Raw genomic sequence first — 15287 nt, 5'->3', positions numbered from 1 at the left:
AACCAATTAATTTCTCAATGGGATAAGGCGCCATTAGAGGACCGAGTTAAAAAGACTCGGAGAAGTCCCTTAAAGTTTCTCTCTTGTTTTGACAAAAGCAAAAAGGCAAGACTTTTAAGTCTACTTACAGAAGGACATTATGTAGGAGGCAATCTGATGCAGTGGTTAGGATACTGGATTTAAAAGGAACGAGAAACGTTGTCGTATATCACTTAGCATTTGAGTACTTATATATAATTTACCTGTGCGTTTGTCCTAGTAATAAAAATAGACTCAAACAAGAACAAATTCTGTCCGGAGAACTGACTGAGCGACAAGGTCAGACGTGTTGAGAATATAAGAAATTTGAAAAAACGTATGAACGCGCTTGTGCATGTCGTGATTTATGGTCACTCGTGATGTTTTGAAAGTTATCAAATTTTACGGCTCGTGCAATCAGTTGAAAAGTTTCAAAACATCACTCGTGCCCATAAATCACGAAATGCACTAGCAAGTTCATACGAGTTCCTACACTTATTTTACACTCAACAGAACATCGCGTTTCTGATTGGTCAATGACCAATACATAAATAGCTTATAGAGTGCAACGAGATTACAGAGTGCAATACGGAAGTTGCTATGGAAAAACAGCGAGGGAATAATTTTGTGGAGTATATAATAAATAAAAAATCGTAGGAACTTGCTCGCGAATTTCCTTCTTTATGATAACTCGCAGTGTTCTCCCTAAATTTCAGCTCAGCAGGTACGGGATTTTTGTTAGCGGTTATTGGTAAATCGAATGCTGGAGGCACTTTCCAAGGAAGGTACGGGGACATGCCTAAAAGTTCTCAAATTGCACTCGCCTACGGCTACGGCAGAAGGAAAGCCAAAAACTATGATCAACGAAAATGGCCTATTCCACTCTAATCCCGCTCTACTGGATTTGAATTCAAGTGTCGGGTTAGGTTAGGGCGCTTGCCTTGAGACGCGAAGATCCTGGGTTCAAGACCCGCTCTAACCGCTAGTTACTCGAGCGCAAGGACAAGACAGGCACACAAACACAAAATGCGAAAATGCCACGCAAAATCCAGATGACTAACTCAGCGGCAAAAGAGGGACTGCCCTTAAAACCAAAAATAAAGCCATTTTGTATTACACCGCAAAGGTTCTCAAATGGTGCCGTGCATTGTCTCGTTAAGGGTTGACAAAACAACGGTATATGGTATAAAAGAAGTGATAAAACACGCATACAAAGAGCCGTACCTGTACTCGTTGGTAGGTATTGGACAGCAGAGCAATTAACATGTTAATAAGAAAAATGAGAGCCATTACGAGATAAAAGCCGAACAAAACATAAGCGAGATGTTTTGACAGTGAATCGGGGGGGCCAAAGAAGTCCAGTCCATCTGATAAGTCAAGAATGGACTTTCCCAGATGATCAGTTATTTTCCACCAACTGTAAAACAAAAATTAAAAAAAAAAAAAAAAAAAAAAAAAAAAAAAGAAATGACATTAAAAGGTTTTGGGAACATTAGTCTGGGGAGATGCATGAGTAGTATACGAAGTGGGGGTTCTACGTCGGGTGGAACTGTGCGGGAGCCCTGAAGCTCCACAACCCTAACCCTTATATATACCCTAACTCTTCACTCAAACGCGTTTAAAAGATATTAGTCCAGTTTCGGTCTCTTTTCCTCAGAGATAAACGTTGCTATATAGTAGTTAAAACGCAATAGCACTATTGTTTTCTATGAAACGTGATTTAAATATATGATGACTTGAAAGTCGGACTGTAACCGTCACACAAGATTGGAAAAATACAAAAAAAAAAAAGGTATAGTGTTATCGGTCACAAACGTGGCATCAAAGGTTTGTTGTTATTTTTTATGCATAAAACGGTGATTTTATTTGCAATAGATTCCTAATGTAAGAAACCTTGAAATTTATGTTTAAAGGTTGAAGTGTCGGACGTAGAAAAGTAAAACTTATCAAGACAAAGTGTAACTTGTTAAGAAAAAGTGTAAGCCATCACACATACATTACACAACCATCTCAATAGCGCAAGTGCTGCCTATAAGACGTGAATTAAATATTCAGTGACTTGAACGAGGGTTAGGGTTAGGGTTGTGGAGCTTCAGGGCTCCACAGACCACAGCTCCACCCGACGTAGAGCCCCCACTTGGTGTACTACTTGCATGCAAAAGGAAACGTTATGGGAGGTGGCTCAATTGCCGAGGACAGGTGATTACTGCAAGATCTCACAAGACAAATAAGTTTTTCGTTTACCACAGTACTCCTGTTTGGTTGCAGAGGCTGAAATACAAAAACAAAAAATATCCTCTAACTTATTCCTTTTGTTCTTGTTGTTTACTACAAGTTACACATCAAGATAAAAATCCTAAACTTCCTGACGTTACATCAAATGTCATGACACCTCCCTAATAAAAAGTAAAACAAAAACATTTGTAACAAGTTTTGTCCATTCCTCTTTTTTTTTTTAAGGAAACCCTACGTGTATATTTCAATGTAGAATGGAATGGAAGCGTAGAAATTGATGGTAATTCCACTTAAGAGTCGATTGATAGAAGTCGGTAAATGCCTGCGACCTGCCGACTTACTACAGCGACTTATCGCATTTCATCTAACTATATCGCATCAAATGCAATTGATGATAAAACTGTGTGATGCTTAGCGTCACCACATTCCATACTACCATCTCGGGGAAGGCATTTCCAACAAGGAACGTAATTTATTGAATTCTGCGCTCAATTAATGTTCGAGGTTTGGCTTTTGGAGGTCTCTAATGAAACGAATGATGTAGAAATACTGACAAGGCAATAATACTAACAGAGAAGAGATGCAGTGGTAAATTTTCAAGGTATTAAGGAATCTTCGGGTAAAGTCTCAGTCCATCAGAGAGGGAAGGCAAAAGAAAAGTAGAAAGAGGGGCCGGACAATAATAACTATTGCAATCTCGTTCCCAGGGTCTTCTTCCCTCTCCAGGGGAAGGGGATAAGAAAGACCCTGGGAAAGAGTTTGTAATTATTGAGACAAAGGTAAGCGATTAGGGACCTTAAGGACGTTCGCGCTAATTGTTTGTGCGCAACGTTACTGCGCTGGCAACGCGACTCTAATATGTCACGCATTACTTCGAGCATTAGTGAAGTTGAGGTTTTAAAACCTTTGCAAAAACCGTGGACGATAAGTCTTGCACAGCTTTGGATCAGAGAAGATCGTGATCAGTCAAAATTGATGAAAAAATTTTTACGAAAGTCAAGTAGACTATTGCACGACTGATATTCGCTTTGTTTTATCAGTCGTGCACGACTGCATTAGTTAAAATTTTAGATACAACTTGCGAGCGAAACAACCAAAGCGTCGCCAATTTTAACCAATCAGAAGAAGCCATGTCACGCGTCACTGCTTCTGCCATGTTTTTTTTTCAGGCACATGACGACTGATTTTCTTTGTGACTGTGCTGGGGAGCCCACCCATGCTAAACTGCAGAATACCTGGCCACGTATTTGCATATGAATGCCGTATATTGTTATATGCCTCGTTCTTGAAACGATGCCGCTACAAGAACACAATAGTGGCCGGGTATTCAGTAAATAGAATAAAAACAGTTTTCAAATGTGACACTTACAAGTTCGTCTCATTCTCCTCTTTGGCAATCGACCTTTCAACGACAAAGACCTTTGTTAATGTGCTTGAAAATGCCAAAGTAACAACTACAAAATGTAGCACTATCACACTCGCATCAAGGATACTTTGAAATAAGGCGATTTGAATTGTCCCAAATCCTTCAATTGTTTCCAAAATGGAGCCAAAAACTCGCACAGTTAGTGCAAACGTGTTGGAACCATAAAGATATCCGGCTATTTCCAGTATGCTGTTGTTTGCTACTGATTCTGATTCCACCCACGTGTATATTCTTAGCGGGAGAATTGCACAGAAATAAATGGAAAGAACTCCACAGTCAAAAAGGTTCCAACGATCTCTGCAGAAACAAAAATGTACATTATGTTACTTTCATGGCGTGGTTATTTTTTAAATAACTGCATCATGCCAACAAATTGTATGGAACAAACAAATTTGGCCCTACACTGACCAAACATTACCTTAAAATGATAACTGCATCTCGCAACTGCTTGGGGTCTGACCACAGGACACCCAGGCTCGGAGGGTAAAAAAAGTATAAGGATTTGTATTGGAATCCCGATAACAAACACTCAAAAAACTATTTACACCCAAAAGTTCTCAATAAAAAAAAAGCTGTACTATATTGTCCCAGGTTGTCACTCCTAACCCGGGAAGCTAAGAAGTCGCTTAAATCGCGTTAAGTTCAGGCAAATAACTGCACAGAAAGCGAGAAAGTCACCAGGACAATAAAGTACGGCTTTTTTAATTGCAACGTTTGAGTAGGAGGCCACGGGCAACCCAGGCTCGGAGGGTAAAAATTATAACGCCTTGATAAGCCGACAAGCCGTGTCCAAATTGGGCACCGGTTTCATTTACACCTTCACTTACAGGTTCATGTTTTGACGGTCGTGTCAGCAAATAATTATATCTTTGAAAAGGCAGACACTGTCGGACGGTGAAGTTCTCCGGCTTTTGAACTACTGGGGGTAGATATTGTGTTCTTAAAGTGCTACTATGACAAAAAAATCACTTCCTTTTTTCCTTCAGATTTTGAAAGCGTGTTTGCTTAACAACTGAATGGCAAAATTTCGAGCTTTGATTTTTATCCAAAAGCTGTTTACTTTGAGTGTAAGTTTTTAATTTCATGGTCCGCCATTACTCACGTTAAAAACTGGCCGATTGGACATCAACGAGTTGGATCTATAGAAAAGTTAAGTCATTTACGCACTAGCTTAAAATTTAAGAGTGTGAATGTAGCTTGATATAGAAGCAAGACGTGAGTTCAAAAGTCTGAAAGCTCGAAACTCCCGTGGTGCATATTAATTCAGCCGTGTACACACCCATTGCATTCATAAACCAGTGAGTGTTTGTCAATCCAGCTCTCTCAAGATTTTAAATTTAAGTAATGGCGGACCATTAAGTAGGAAAATTCCAGTTAAAATAAACAGGTGTCTTTTTTTTAAACAAGGCCAAAGACTTGCATCACTTGATGTTTAGTTAACATAGCTTTGAAATCCAAAGAAAAAATAGAATTATTTCTCGGTCATAGTAGCACTTTAACAAACTGCACTGTCCATTGCAGACAGTGCATAGGCTACACGGTGCCATAATCAATGCCGGCCATCAGATACCTAAAATAACTCTTGAATACTCTTGCTTTCCTGCTCACGTCTTCCGAACGGATGAGGTGTAAAATCTGATTGATTTCCATCAAAAGGCGACCACATTGAAACACTAAAATGGCCCACTCCAAATTGCTGAATGCGATTTGCGAGGGCTCAAGACAAATTGCTAAATAAAGACCTAGGAGGGCCAAGTAGCTGATTGTATCCCGAACGAAAATAAAGTAGGGAAGTGTAAAGATGACTTTGTATCGCTTGTATATACCTGTGAAGGAAAAATACAACCCTGTTAGTGTTCTTTCATTCCAAAAGAAAAACGTTGATAGAAAGGGAAAATCGGGGGTGAACGAGGTAATGTTCAGGGACAGAGGGACGTTTAGCCCCTTCCCCCACTTTGAAGAAAACGAAAACTTGGCCGAAAATAAGCATAAATGGAAGAAAAGCTACATTCCTAAGCGAAGTAGCACTGTTACTTATCAACGCTCTTTTTTTCACACGCGCATGCCGCACATGGAATGTTCTGCCCGCTGCATGAGTTACGCACAAGTGGCATCTCCCTAGCCTCAGTTAAGCGTTCACTACTTCAATATTACAATTAAGCCCTAGATCTGGAAAACAATATGTCCCAGGTGCAGCATAGCGAGGTCTCTCCTTTGCCCGCCGTCATGCTGTTTTTGGCAATTTGAACTCTTGTTTTGCTTCCTTTTCATTTATTTTCATTTTTTGTTTATATATGAGTAGCTTCAGTTATTATTTTTCATTAACGAGGGATCCACTGTAATTCGCTAGGCTGTAGTGGTCTCCCGCGCCCAAGAATTCTATGTTCATAAGTATTGTATTCGAAGGAGGCGAAGATAAATAAATAAATAAAATAAATAAATAAATAAGTAAATAAGAAAAAAATGTATGCCAAGCCAAGTGTAACAATATTCAATAGCTCTAATTTGATTCAATTTAACATTTATTTATTCAATTCAATCTCTGCATTCATTTAATCTAATTCGTATTTATTCAATTTAATTTTTTGATTAATTGAATTCCATTTCTGTATCCGTTCAATTCAATCTGTATTTATTCAAGTTAATTTCTGTGTTCATTCAATCGAATCCTTGTGTATTCAATTTCATTTTTAATTGCCTTTTGACTTAATTCTTGTATCGAGTCAATTTAGTTCGCATCCACTTAATTCCTTGTCTACATTCGTCCAATTCAATCCGTACATCCATTCAGTTCAATCCCCATTCGTTCAATTCACTTCTCATATCCATTCAATGTTCGCACATATTCATTCAATCTTGGGGTCTGGGTCGAGCGGTAAAATCTGCTAGGACGATGCTGGGACAGAACGACCTCATGATAAAGATGGTGGGAACAGAAGAGTACATTGACGAGGAAGGAGATTCCGAGAGAAAGGAATTTTTTGAGCACGTGATAAGAAGGACTTAAGAAATTCTAAGTTCATTTGGTAGGGGCGACCGACATGTTTCCGAGGTTTTAATCATGTATATCTTTTGAAAGAACGATAAGATTATCATCAGTTGGCGACTATAGTTACCGACGAAACTGACGTAAAACAGTTGAATGATCTGAGACTGGTGTTTACTGAATTACTCGAGAAATTTCTCCAACATTTTGGGAACAGTATAACAAGGCCATCCAGTGTTACTTATCTCTCCTGCCAATCGCTAAAGGATTGAACGCCCAGGTAGACCATCGATAAACATTCCGCCAGAGGTACTCGAAGATTTAAGAGGGATAGGTTTCACTTGAGTAAAGATTGCTAGGGTTTTCAGAGTATTTCGTTGGACAATAATGCGCCGAGTCCGTTTATTTGATCTAGAGCATTTGTCTCGCTTCAGTACCATTACTGATGAAGAAATTGACGGCACTATTCGTGATTTCATTTGAAGACATGGATCAACCACAGGTGAACGTTATCTACGAGGACACTTTAGGGCAATGGGGTACACTGTACTGAGAAGGCGCATCAGAGAGAGCCTTAACAGGGTAGATCCAAGGAACGCAGCTTTAAGATTGGGTACATTAGTATCACGAAGGGTGTACTTCGTTCCTTGAATGTCTTCCTGTCTTTACTAACCCCCTATGGTTGTTTCAGGTAGCCAGTACATTACTTTGTTATATTTTCTCCTTTTTTTGTACTCGACAAGAACAAGAACAATAATGCCTGTTTTTAAATGCTTTTGTTAACGACGAAAAGTTTGGTAAGTCTTAAAAATCAGTGTGATGGAAACACACAAATTTAGACTTACCTCTCCATAAATAGAGTTATTGCCAGTGTCGTCTTCACTGTGATCTATCTTTGCTTCTTTTACTGTTGCTAGCACAAATTCAATGCATGGCTTCGCTTCTGGTCAAATCCATGGGTCGGCTCTTCACTCGCTCCGGAAACAAATTACAATATGTTCTCAAGGCTGGTTACTCGACGCCTACTTGCCACTTCTCTAACATACTTCAAGAACCTCTCATAGACCTCTTTCATAATGGCGGCCAAATAAAATATTCTTTTGTTTCAATGCTAATAAGCCCTACTAACCTCGCTACGACGAGTAAATTTCAAAAGAATATTTGTTTTAAAACGAGGGCAGTAGGTCTAATTAACATAAATACAAAAGAATGTAAAAGTGGTCGCCATTTATGAAAGTGGTCTATACACAGCTTTCTCATAAATTAGGCTGTTGGAACTCCTCCTCAGAAAATTTTGCTGTAAGAAGGTGAATGAGCATTGGGACTGTTGCTTTATTCTGGGCTGGCCTAAGCAAATTGAGGAATGGAAGGATTTTTCTGGCAAACATGTGAATCCCCAGACTGTCTAGGCCTTCACGGAGTTTTGAAACACATGATGATACTTCTCTCTCTTCACTAACAAAAATGTCCAGCAGGAGGTCTTCAGAAAAAAATATTTTGGGGATTGAGCATTCTGAAGAAGTGCAATGGCAGTCATCTGTCCCACAAAAAAAGTACTCTTCAGAAAGGTGTTTCTTAAGACCATTTTCCAAATATCTGCTCTTTATGTGCTGGTTACAAAGCCGGATCCACTCTCTTCTTGGACCTCCACTTTCCTGAGCCATTTCTCCACAAAACTCTACTTGAAAGGTTATTCTTGGATCCTGAATTCCTTTCAATTCATCAAATGTTGTTTCTAATATTTTATCCCGGTCTACGGCAATGAAATTGGTCTCCCCTTCAAGTACAGATTCATCATTGGTCCTGTCCAAAGGACGATCATAAAATATCTTACACTGCCAGTATCGCAGCATTTCTGTGGGTTCTACTATAACACTTGCAGGAAATAAAGAAACAATATTTCGATAGAATTTACTTCCATTTTCCTCCCGGCTTTGATGTGCTGTGTTGGTGGAACTCTCTGTATAATGCATTGGTGTGGTAGCACTGCTGCCCCCCTCTGTTTGAAAGTTGGGTGAGGTGCTGACAGAAGGGCTGTCTATATGACTTGTGATTGTACTAGTAGTGGACGACCTGCACTGGTGAAATTTGTATCCTGCTGATAAGACTCTATTTCATTTTGGTCTTCTTCTAGGTCTACCTGTTCCGTCAATACGAAATCAAATGCCTGTTTCACACGAATGTAAAGGAGACCCTGCCCGGCCAGCTTTTTCACAACATTGTAGTTGAACTCTGTGTTCTCGGCCAACCTTAAAACTGAAACTGTTTTCTGGGTAACGTTTACAAATTCAAAGTATGCTGACGTTTTAGAGAGATTGCAATCTTTGCTCGTACAGTTGCCTCACTATCGCCCTCAGCAAGTTCTATCATGCCGCCTTCGATTATGTTTTCTTCGTTCAACGTTTGTACAGCGTCGTCTTCATCGCTTTCTCTGATTTTGCCGTTAGTAAAGCAAATTCAAATGGTTTCTTCTTCAGAGGTTTTGACTTCTTCTTGGTCTCCGTGGAAGTGGCTGCCGCTGCCGCTGCCGCTCTCAGACGTTCATTTCTATTCAACCTCCGATAAAATCCAGTGTTTGTGCTTGTCTGCATCACGAATCTCGCGCGAACCAGAGTTTCAGCGATTGAACGTGAACGGGTTGTTGTTAAACAGGTTGTGTTTCGGGCACCCGAACCTGATCGAACGCTTAGGAGCATATCCAAAGCACTTTTCAGTAGATCAGCCGCTTTTAAAGTTTTTCTTGATCTTCATTCATGGCGAAAGAGATCGATGCACACTCTTACATTGTACCTTAAACAAAGTGTCAAAGCGCGGGAATTCTTTGAATAATCCGACTCAGACCCCAAAATTCAATCAAATTTACGGCTCGACCCAGACCCCAAGATTGAATGAATATGCGCGAACATTGAATGGATGTAAGAATTGAATTGAACGAACGGGGGTTGAACTAAAATGGATGTACGGATTGAATTGGACGAATGTAGACAAGGAATTAAGTGGATGCGAACTAAATTGACTCGATACAAGAATTAAGTCAAAAGGCAATTCAAAGTTACAGTACCACTTGGCAGACATGCAATGACTCAAAAGTCTCTTTAAACGTTTATAAAACAACCACGGAAATGCAGAAAAGAAAACCTAACGTTGAAAAGTTTATCTGAACATCAAAAGAAATAAACCGTAAATGTGATCAAAAGTACAGAATGGCATTCTTGAATCATGAAGTACATCATTAATCACGTTTTAAAAAAAAGCTCGATAATGCACACATTGTGATTGCTTCCCAACTATGACCTATTAGAGGACAGACGCATAGCTGACATCATCATCAAAAACTCTTAATTCTTTATTACAAAAAATAAAACAGATTCCATGTGGCCGAGCGTCTGTTCAAAATAAATGACGCCAAAATGTGTCACTCATCAGTGACACTTAGCTATTGCGTCGCGTACTACATTTTTGATCTTGCCTACATTTTTATTTGTTAAATAGACGCGATTTAGACATAAAATGCATGCTCACTTGTGGACTTGACTTCATCATCCCCGAGGTAGAATAATCTTCCTTGCATAAAAGTGAAGGAACAACATTTTTCAGATTCTTATCTACTCAGGTCATAAAATACTTGGAGGCAAAGTGTCCCAGTGGGTCGGCGTTGTCGTCGTTGTCGTCGTCGTTGTCGTCGTCGTCGACGTCATCGTCGTCGTAGTCATCGTCACCACCATAATTATTAATTTTATAATTAGATTGTAGGATGGCATGTTTTAACTAGTATCTCCGAGCATTAACATACATTTGTATACCCTCCAAGCCATGCTGTAACACAGAGGGCAAACCAAGACATGGATATGCATGACCTAACCATTCGCGGACAAAATTACAAAGGTTGCACTCTCTCCTCAGTTATTTTAAAACCCCGAGTGTTGAACTGGCCCGAGTTTGAACACGCGACATCCTTCACGATAGTCTGATGCTTAACCAGCTGAGCTAGGCGGTCGGCGGTATAAACGTCAGGCAAGGGTCTTAGATTGGGAAGGTTTGGCCACAACAAGTAAACGATTTTTGGGATTGGTTAACAAAACCAGAAAACCGAAATTTTAGTGAGCCAGTTTGAGCGCTAGAAATGCGTTATCCGAGGTCATGCGCCCGCGGGATGGACGGATTAGACGCTTGCCGACGGGCGAAAAGACAACTCCGTGAAGAATAAGAGTCCTAAATGCAAGATTCGAACATACGACCTCCTTATGACCGGTGGATATGCCTTATTTTAAAATGGCCACCACTTTAGTATTCTTCTCTTTGTTTGCAAATTAGCCCTTGCAGCCTCGTTCAAGGTTAAATACTCTGTTGAATTGAATTTTAAGTTTAAGGGCCAGGCAAAAAGGGCTAATTTGCCAGCAAACAAACGAATACTGCCAGTGCCAGCCATTTTGGAATAAGGTGTATGCTCTACCCATTGAACTACTAGTGAGAACTCCTGGATAGCAAGGTCGTTTATCCTGAAAGGAAGATGTGTCCCGCTGGTCTGCGGGCTCTACCTACAAATTTTCAAATGCAAATATTGATGTTTTTTTTTTTTTGTCCTGTCATGGACTCTGATTTTTCAGTTGTCGTTCGCCCGTCGCCAAGTACATAGTTTTCTCATCAATTTAATTAGGGCCTAACACGCTCGCTAACAGGATTTGGCTTCTTGATTTTTAATTTGTTTGAAAGAGACCACGGCAGAGGAGGGATTCACTAACAATTCAACTGATCAACTTACTTTCAAAAAACGACCTCAGAAATCGAGAACGGGCAGCTAACCATCCTGCAGAGAATCAATAAAATAACTATGACAAACAAGAAATATTAAGCTTTGACAAAAACGGTAACTGGTTCATGTTCCATAGATAAAAATTTCCTTGATCTGAGTGGGCACATTTTCCACCGTTCTCTTAAATCCAGTCTTCGCTCTTCGGGGCAGGAGGGTGGGCTCCTGAAGGAATGACTCGTAATTGAGCCTAAGATTTGACCAGAGAGATAAGTCCACATTTCAAAAATATCCAGAAAACTAAAAGAAAACTGATATCACGGAATGGAAAGTGTTTCGTGATTATTCATCTTGTATACTTTTTATCATATGGACGAGGTATCCAATATTAGGTAGAGTCTCTGTTACGAGCCTAGGAAGGCCCATCAGGCCGGCACTTATCTCCGGTTTCCATAGCATGAAGCGACTAGGAGTATTTATACTCCCCCCTGGATGGGATGCTAGTCCATCGCAGGGTTACCCCCAGCATTTTCGCCGGTACCCATTTATACACCTGGGTGGAGAGAGGCACCGTGAGAGTAAAGTGTCTTGCCCAAGAACACAACACAATGTCCCCGGCCAGGACCCGAACCCGGACCACTCGATCCGGAGTCGAGCACTCTAACCATGAGGCCACCGCTCCTCCCACAATATCCAATATTAGGGAGTTCATGAAACGACAACGAACGCCACAAAGCAAGAAGTTTAATTTAAAGAACAAAACGTTTTTTTTATATTTTGCCCGAGTTCTGCTACTCTGCGCGAAACAGTTTTCCTCCGCTGCGCACTTGTTGGGAGATAAATGGCTTTTAGCATCTGACAAGAAAAAATTGACTTCCTTTTAAATGGAGTTCCTGGTCTTGACTTTCAGATCAATGTAAACTTGTTTTCTTCTGTTCAGTCTTTTATCTCTCAATCAAATCACTTTTCGTAGTTATGTTTTGTTTGCTTGCCTTTTCCGTCCGAGACGATTAATAATTTAATGTAATTACCAATTAGACCCGTAGCCCTCAAGGGCCCTTGTGGGCGAAGGTGGCCCTTGTGGGCGAAGGGTCTAATTGTTTTAGTATCACCCAACTAGTAGGGCAGAAAAGGCAATAATAAAGTTAGCAAATGCAAGTTGAAGAAATCTTTTTTAAGGAATAAAACGAAAGAAAGCGTCACCCTTTTCGCTACTCGAGGACTATAACTAATAGTCCTCTAGTAGCGTAGCCAATCAAAATTCAGCATTTGCATTAGTCCACTAGTTGGGTGATACTAATTGGTTTGAATTCATGAGGAAAACAGAAGCGGCAGCACGCATTTCGTACATCATACAATTTTTTGCCGTACTCTGCCAAGCAACACCGTGAGATTTAAGGTTTTTTCGGTGTATACGTGGAAATAACCCTGGGGCAGTTTTGGTCTAGGGAAAGCGGTTACACACAAAATCGTCCTTGCCGGTGGGAAACGCTATTTACCCATGGGTAAAAGGGCTAGTGTAACCACAACTATTATAGTTTTGTGGCGTTGCAGTTTTCATTTTCTCAAAACGCCTTATAACGAGCGTATCGTTGATGCTAATGTTCCTTGTGTAGCAACCACAGCTCGGCTTCTTGGCCGTCAAAAGAAAAACTGTTTTTTTTTGTTTCAGTGCCTGACACTTGCATAACATTAAAAGGAAAAAACGATTGTTAAAGGTACCTAATGCTCAACGGTTATGGTTTCGACTCCTTGGCAACTGCATGACAAGAAACCACTCAGATATGTCTACAAATGAAGATAATTAGATGCACGATGATTTTGAAGTGTCAAAATCCGGCTTGCTCCTAATTACCTTGAAGTTCATGTTACCTGCTGCAAAAGCCAAGAAGAATGACAGCGGAAACAACACCATGTCAAACAAACACCAAATGTTGAGAAACAGCCACCAAAGAGTGGAAGCTCTAAATGCCACTCGCCGATCACCATGCCATCTTTCGTTTACGATGTCTTCGATTATAGGATGGTCGAAAAACTGCAAAAGAAAACCATACAATGACCTGCCTTGGAAATCATATCACAGGACAGAACCAGCTCTCATACTGAAAAAAGTATCCATAAGAGTGTAATTTCAAGTGCTGTGTTTATTCCCATAAAATCGATCTAATTCAGTATTATCATAAGAGCACCTGGACAAAAAAAAAAGAACCTCTGACCAGTGTCTACATCTACAGCAGGGTTGGAAATTAACACTCGTCCGGCGTCCGCTCGCCCAAACGAGTGTCAGAACTTTTTTTTGCGAGTACTAAATCAAGGATCACTTGCCCAGTTTGGTGAGTACGATTTTCACACACAGAATAAATTATTCAAACTAACCGTAACTTTCCGATTTCTACTTTAAAATAAGTACAGTGTCAACAAGCAATAGCTGACAACTCTGGATCTTTAACAACTTGGGTCGTAAGCAGACAAAAATGACTCTCGCCGTTTTGGGTGATTGTTACATGATGGATGTACTGGTCACAAAATACACTGACTCATGCACGGAGCCGAAGGCGTCCGCGGAGCACCAGTGGTAAGAACATATGGTAACCCATCTGTACGAGAAAATTGGATTTTGTTCACCGTACCACCTTACGTCCACCCATCCATGTATACCAATGTGTCACTCTGTGGCGCAACCAGAGTTATTTGGCGAGAATATTTTGGGACAACTCACATTCATGTTATGGTTAATTGACACTTGTCAAAACAAGGTATCCACTTACCAGTAACACGTGACCATTTCGCGGGTTCAAGTTTAGAGCTCATCGAGGTCAGATTATTTTAGATGACCGCTGACCAGGTACTGGTTTTCGATTGGATCGCAGGCTCAAGCCAAGATGACTTATTGCAAGAATAAATAACACGGGAGCTCCGCTTTTAGGCTTGGCTAAATCTATATATTTCTTCTAATAACATAGCAACCTTCTAACTGGTTTTATGTTACTGCTAGTCTTACCGTCTTTTGCTCCAGTTTGATTGCAGTCTCCAAGATGATTTCGGTTTTAGGGTTTAAGGCAAAATCTTCACGCCACCGTTTCTGATGTTTCAAAGGATCCAAGAATCGAAGTGTAAACTCTTCTAGACGATTAGCGAGATGAATAAAGTCATTTGCATTTGGCTCTTTCTTGCCCGCTCGCTCATGAAGCTTCTCAATAACCTGAAAAAGGAAAAATAATATAGAAAGGATTAGTTCCTAAGAAAACAGTGGTGCTGCGTCGGAAGGGAGTTAAACTAGAAGATATGATTTTATCAAGCGATTCCACAGAGGCAAATTACCCAGTGTAAGAAGGGATTTATGAGACGGTGCTTTGACCGTTAGCACTTTGTCAGAAAGAATTGTAGTTAACCTAGGAAACGAGAGCTCACAAATCTAGCCTAACAGGGGCGTAGCCAGGGGGTCCTGGGGTGCCCGTAAACTCCCCTTTGTGACAGTCAACAGCACAAACCATATCTGTGAGACTGGAACAGAATAATTTATGTCACCTGGAACTTACTTCATCTATGCAGCTATTTTGTATGCTTGTCCTTCCCCCGCACTCACTGCTCATCCAAAAAATTGTCACTTTTACTAAAAACAGCGTGGATATCGACATGACAAACCCTGGGTGTGAGACAGTGTGACCCCTCCCCCTTCCCTTTCCTCCCCACCCTTCCCTCCCTACCCTTCCCTCTGTCTAGTCAACCACTGCCATTTCCATCCCTCCCCATCCTTCCCAGCTAAACAGTAACCTATTTAATCAATAAAATGACATTCTAGCAGTGGTGATTGACCCCTCCATCGAGTGTCCTGCAACTCGAAGAGCTTTCACCCTTTTTTTTTTCCTCCG

The 15287-nt window shown here is 40.5% G+C and overlaps 1 protein-coding gene across 4 annotated transcripts in view; it reads right to left on the bottom strand.

The window, feature by feature from the left end:
- Nucleotides 1-15287, bottom strand: part of LOC137979466 (short transient receptor potential channel 6-like) — a 43804-nt gene that overhangs the window by 13142 nt on the left and 15375 nt on the right. For all 4 annotated transcript variants that reach the window (XR_011118347.1, XM_068826718.1, XM_068826716.1 and 1 more), the window contains 8 exons: nucleotides 14417-14617; nucleotides 13288-13450; nucleotides 11428-11472; nucleotides 10188-10229; nucleotides 5250-5505; nucleotides 3623-3976; nucleotides 2263-2289; nucleotides 1243-1435 (listed from right to left, as the gene is read on the bottom strand). Coding sequence is in view for 3 of the 4 variants with exons in the window: in XM_068826718.1 (XP_068682819.1) it covers nucleotides 1243-1435; nucleotides 2263-2289; nucleotides 3623-3976; nucleotides 5250-5505; nucleotides 10188-10229; nucleotides 11428-11472; nucleotides 13288-13450; nucleotides 14417-14617 (1281 nt within the window). In the remaining variant the exon portion in view is untranslated. The remainder of the gene's footprint in view (nucleotides 1-1242; nucleotides 1436-2262; nucleotides 2290-3622; nucleotides 3977-5249; nucleotides 5506-10187; nucleotides 10230-11427; nucleotides 11473-13287; nucleotides 13451-14416; nucleotides 14618-15287) is intronic.

The sequence above is a fragment of the Montipora foliosa genome, chromosome 12 (genome assembly GCF_036669935.1).
Source record: "Montipora foliosa isolate CH-2021 chromosome 12, ASM3666993v2, whole genome shotgun sequence".
Taxonomy (NCBI): Eukaryota; Metazoa; Cnidaria; class Anthozoa; order Scleractinia; family Acroporidae; genus Montipora; species Montipora foliosa.
The sequence above is the reverse complement of the archived record's forward strand: the minus strand, read 5'-3'. Positions and strand labels throughout refer to the sequence as shown.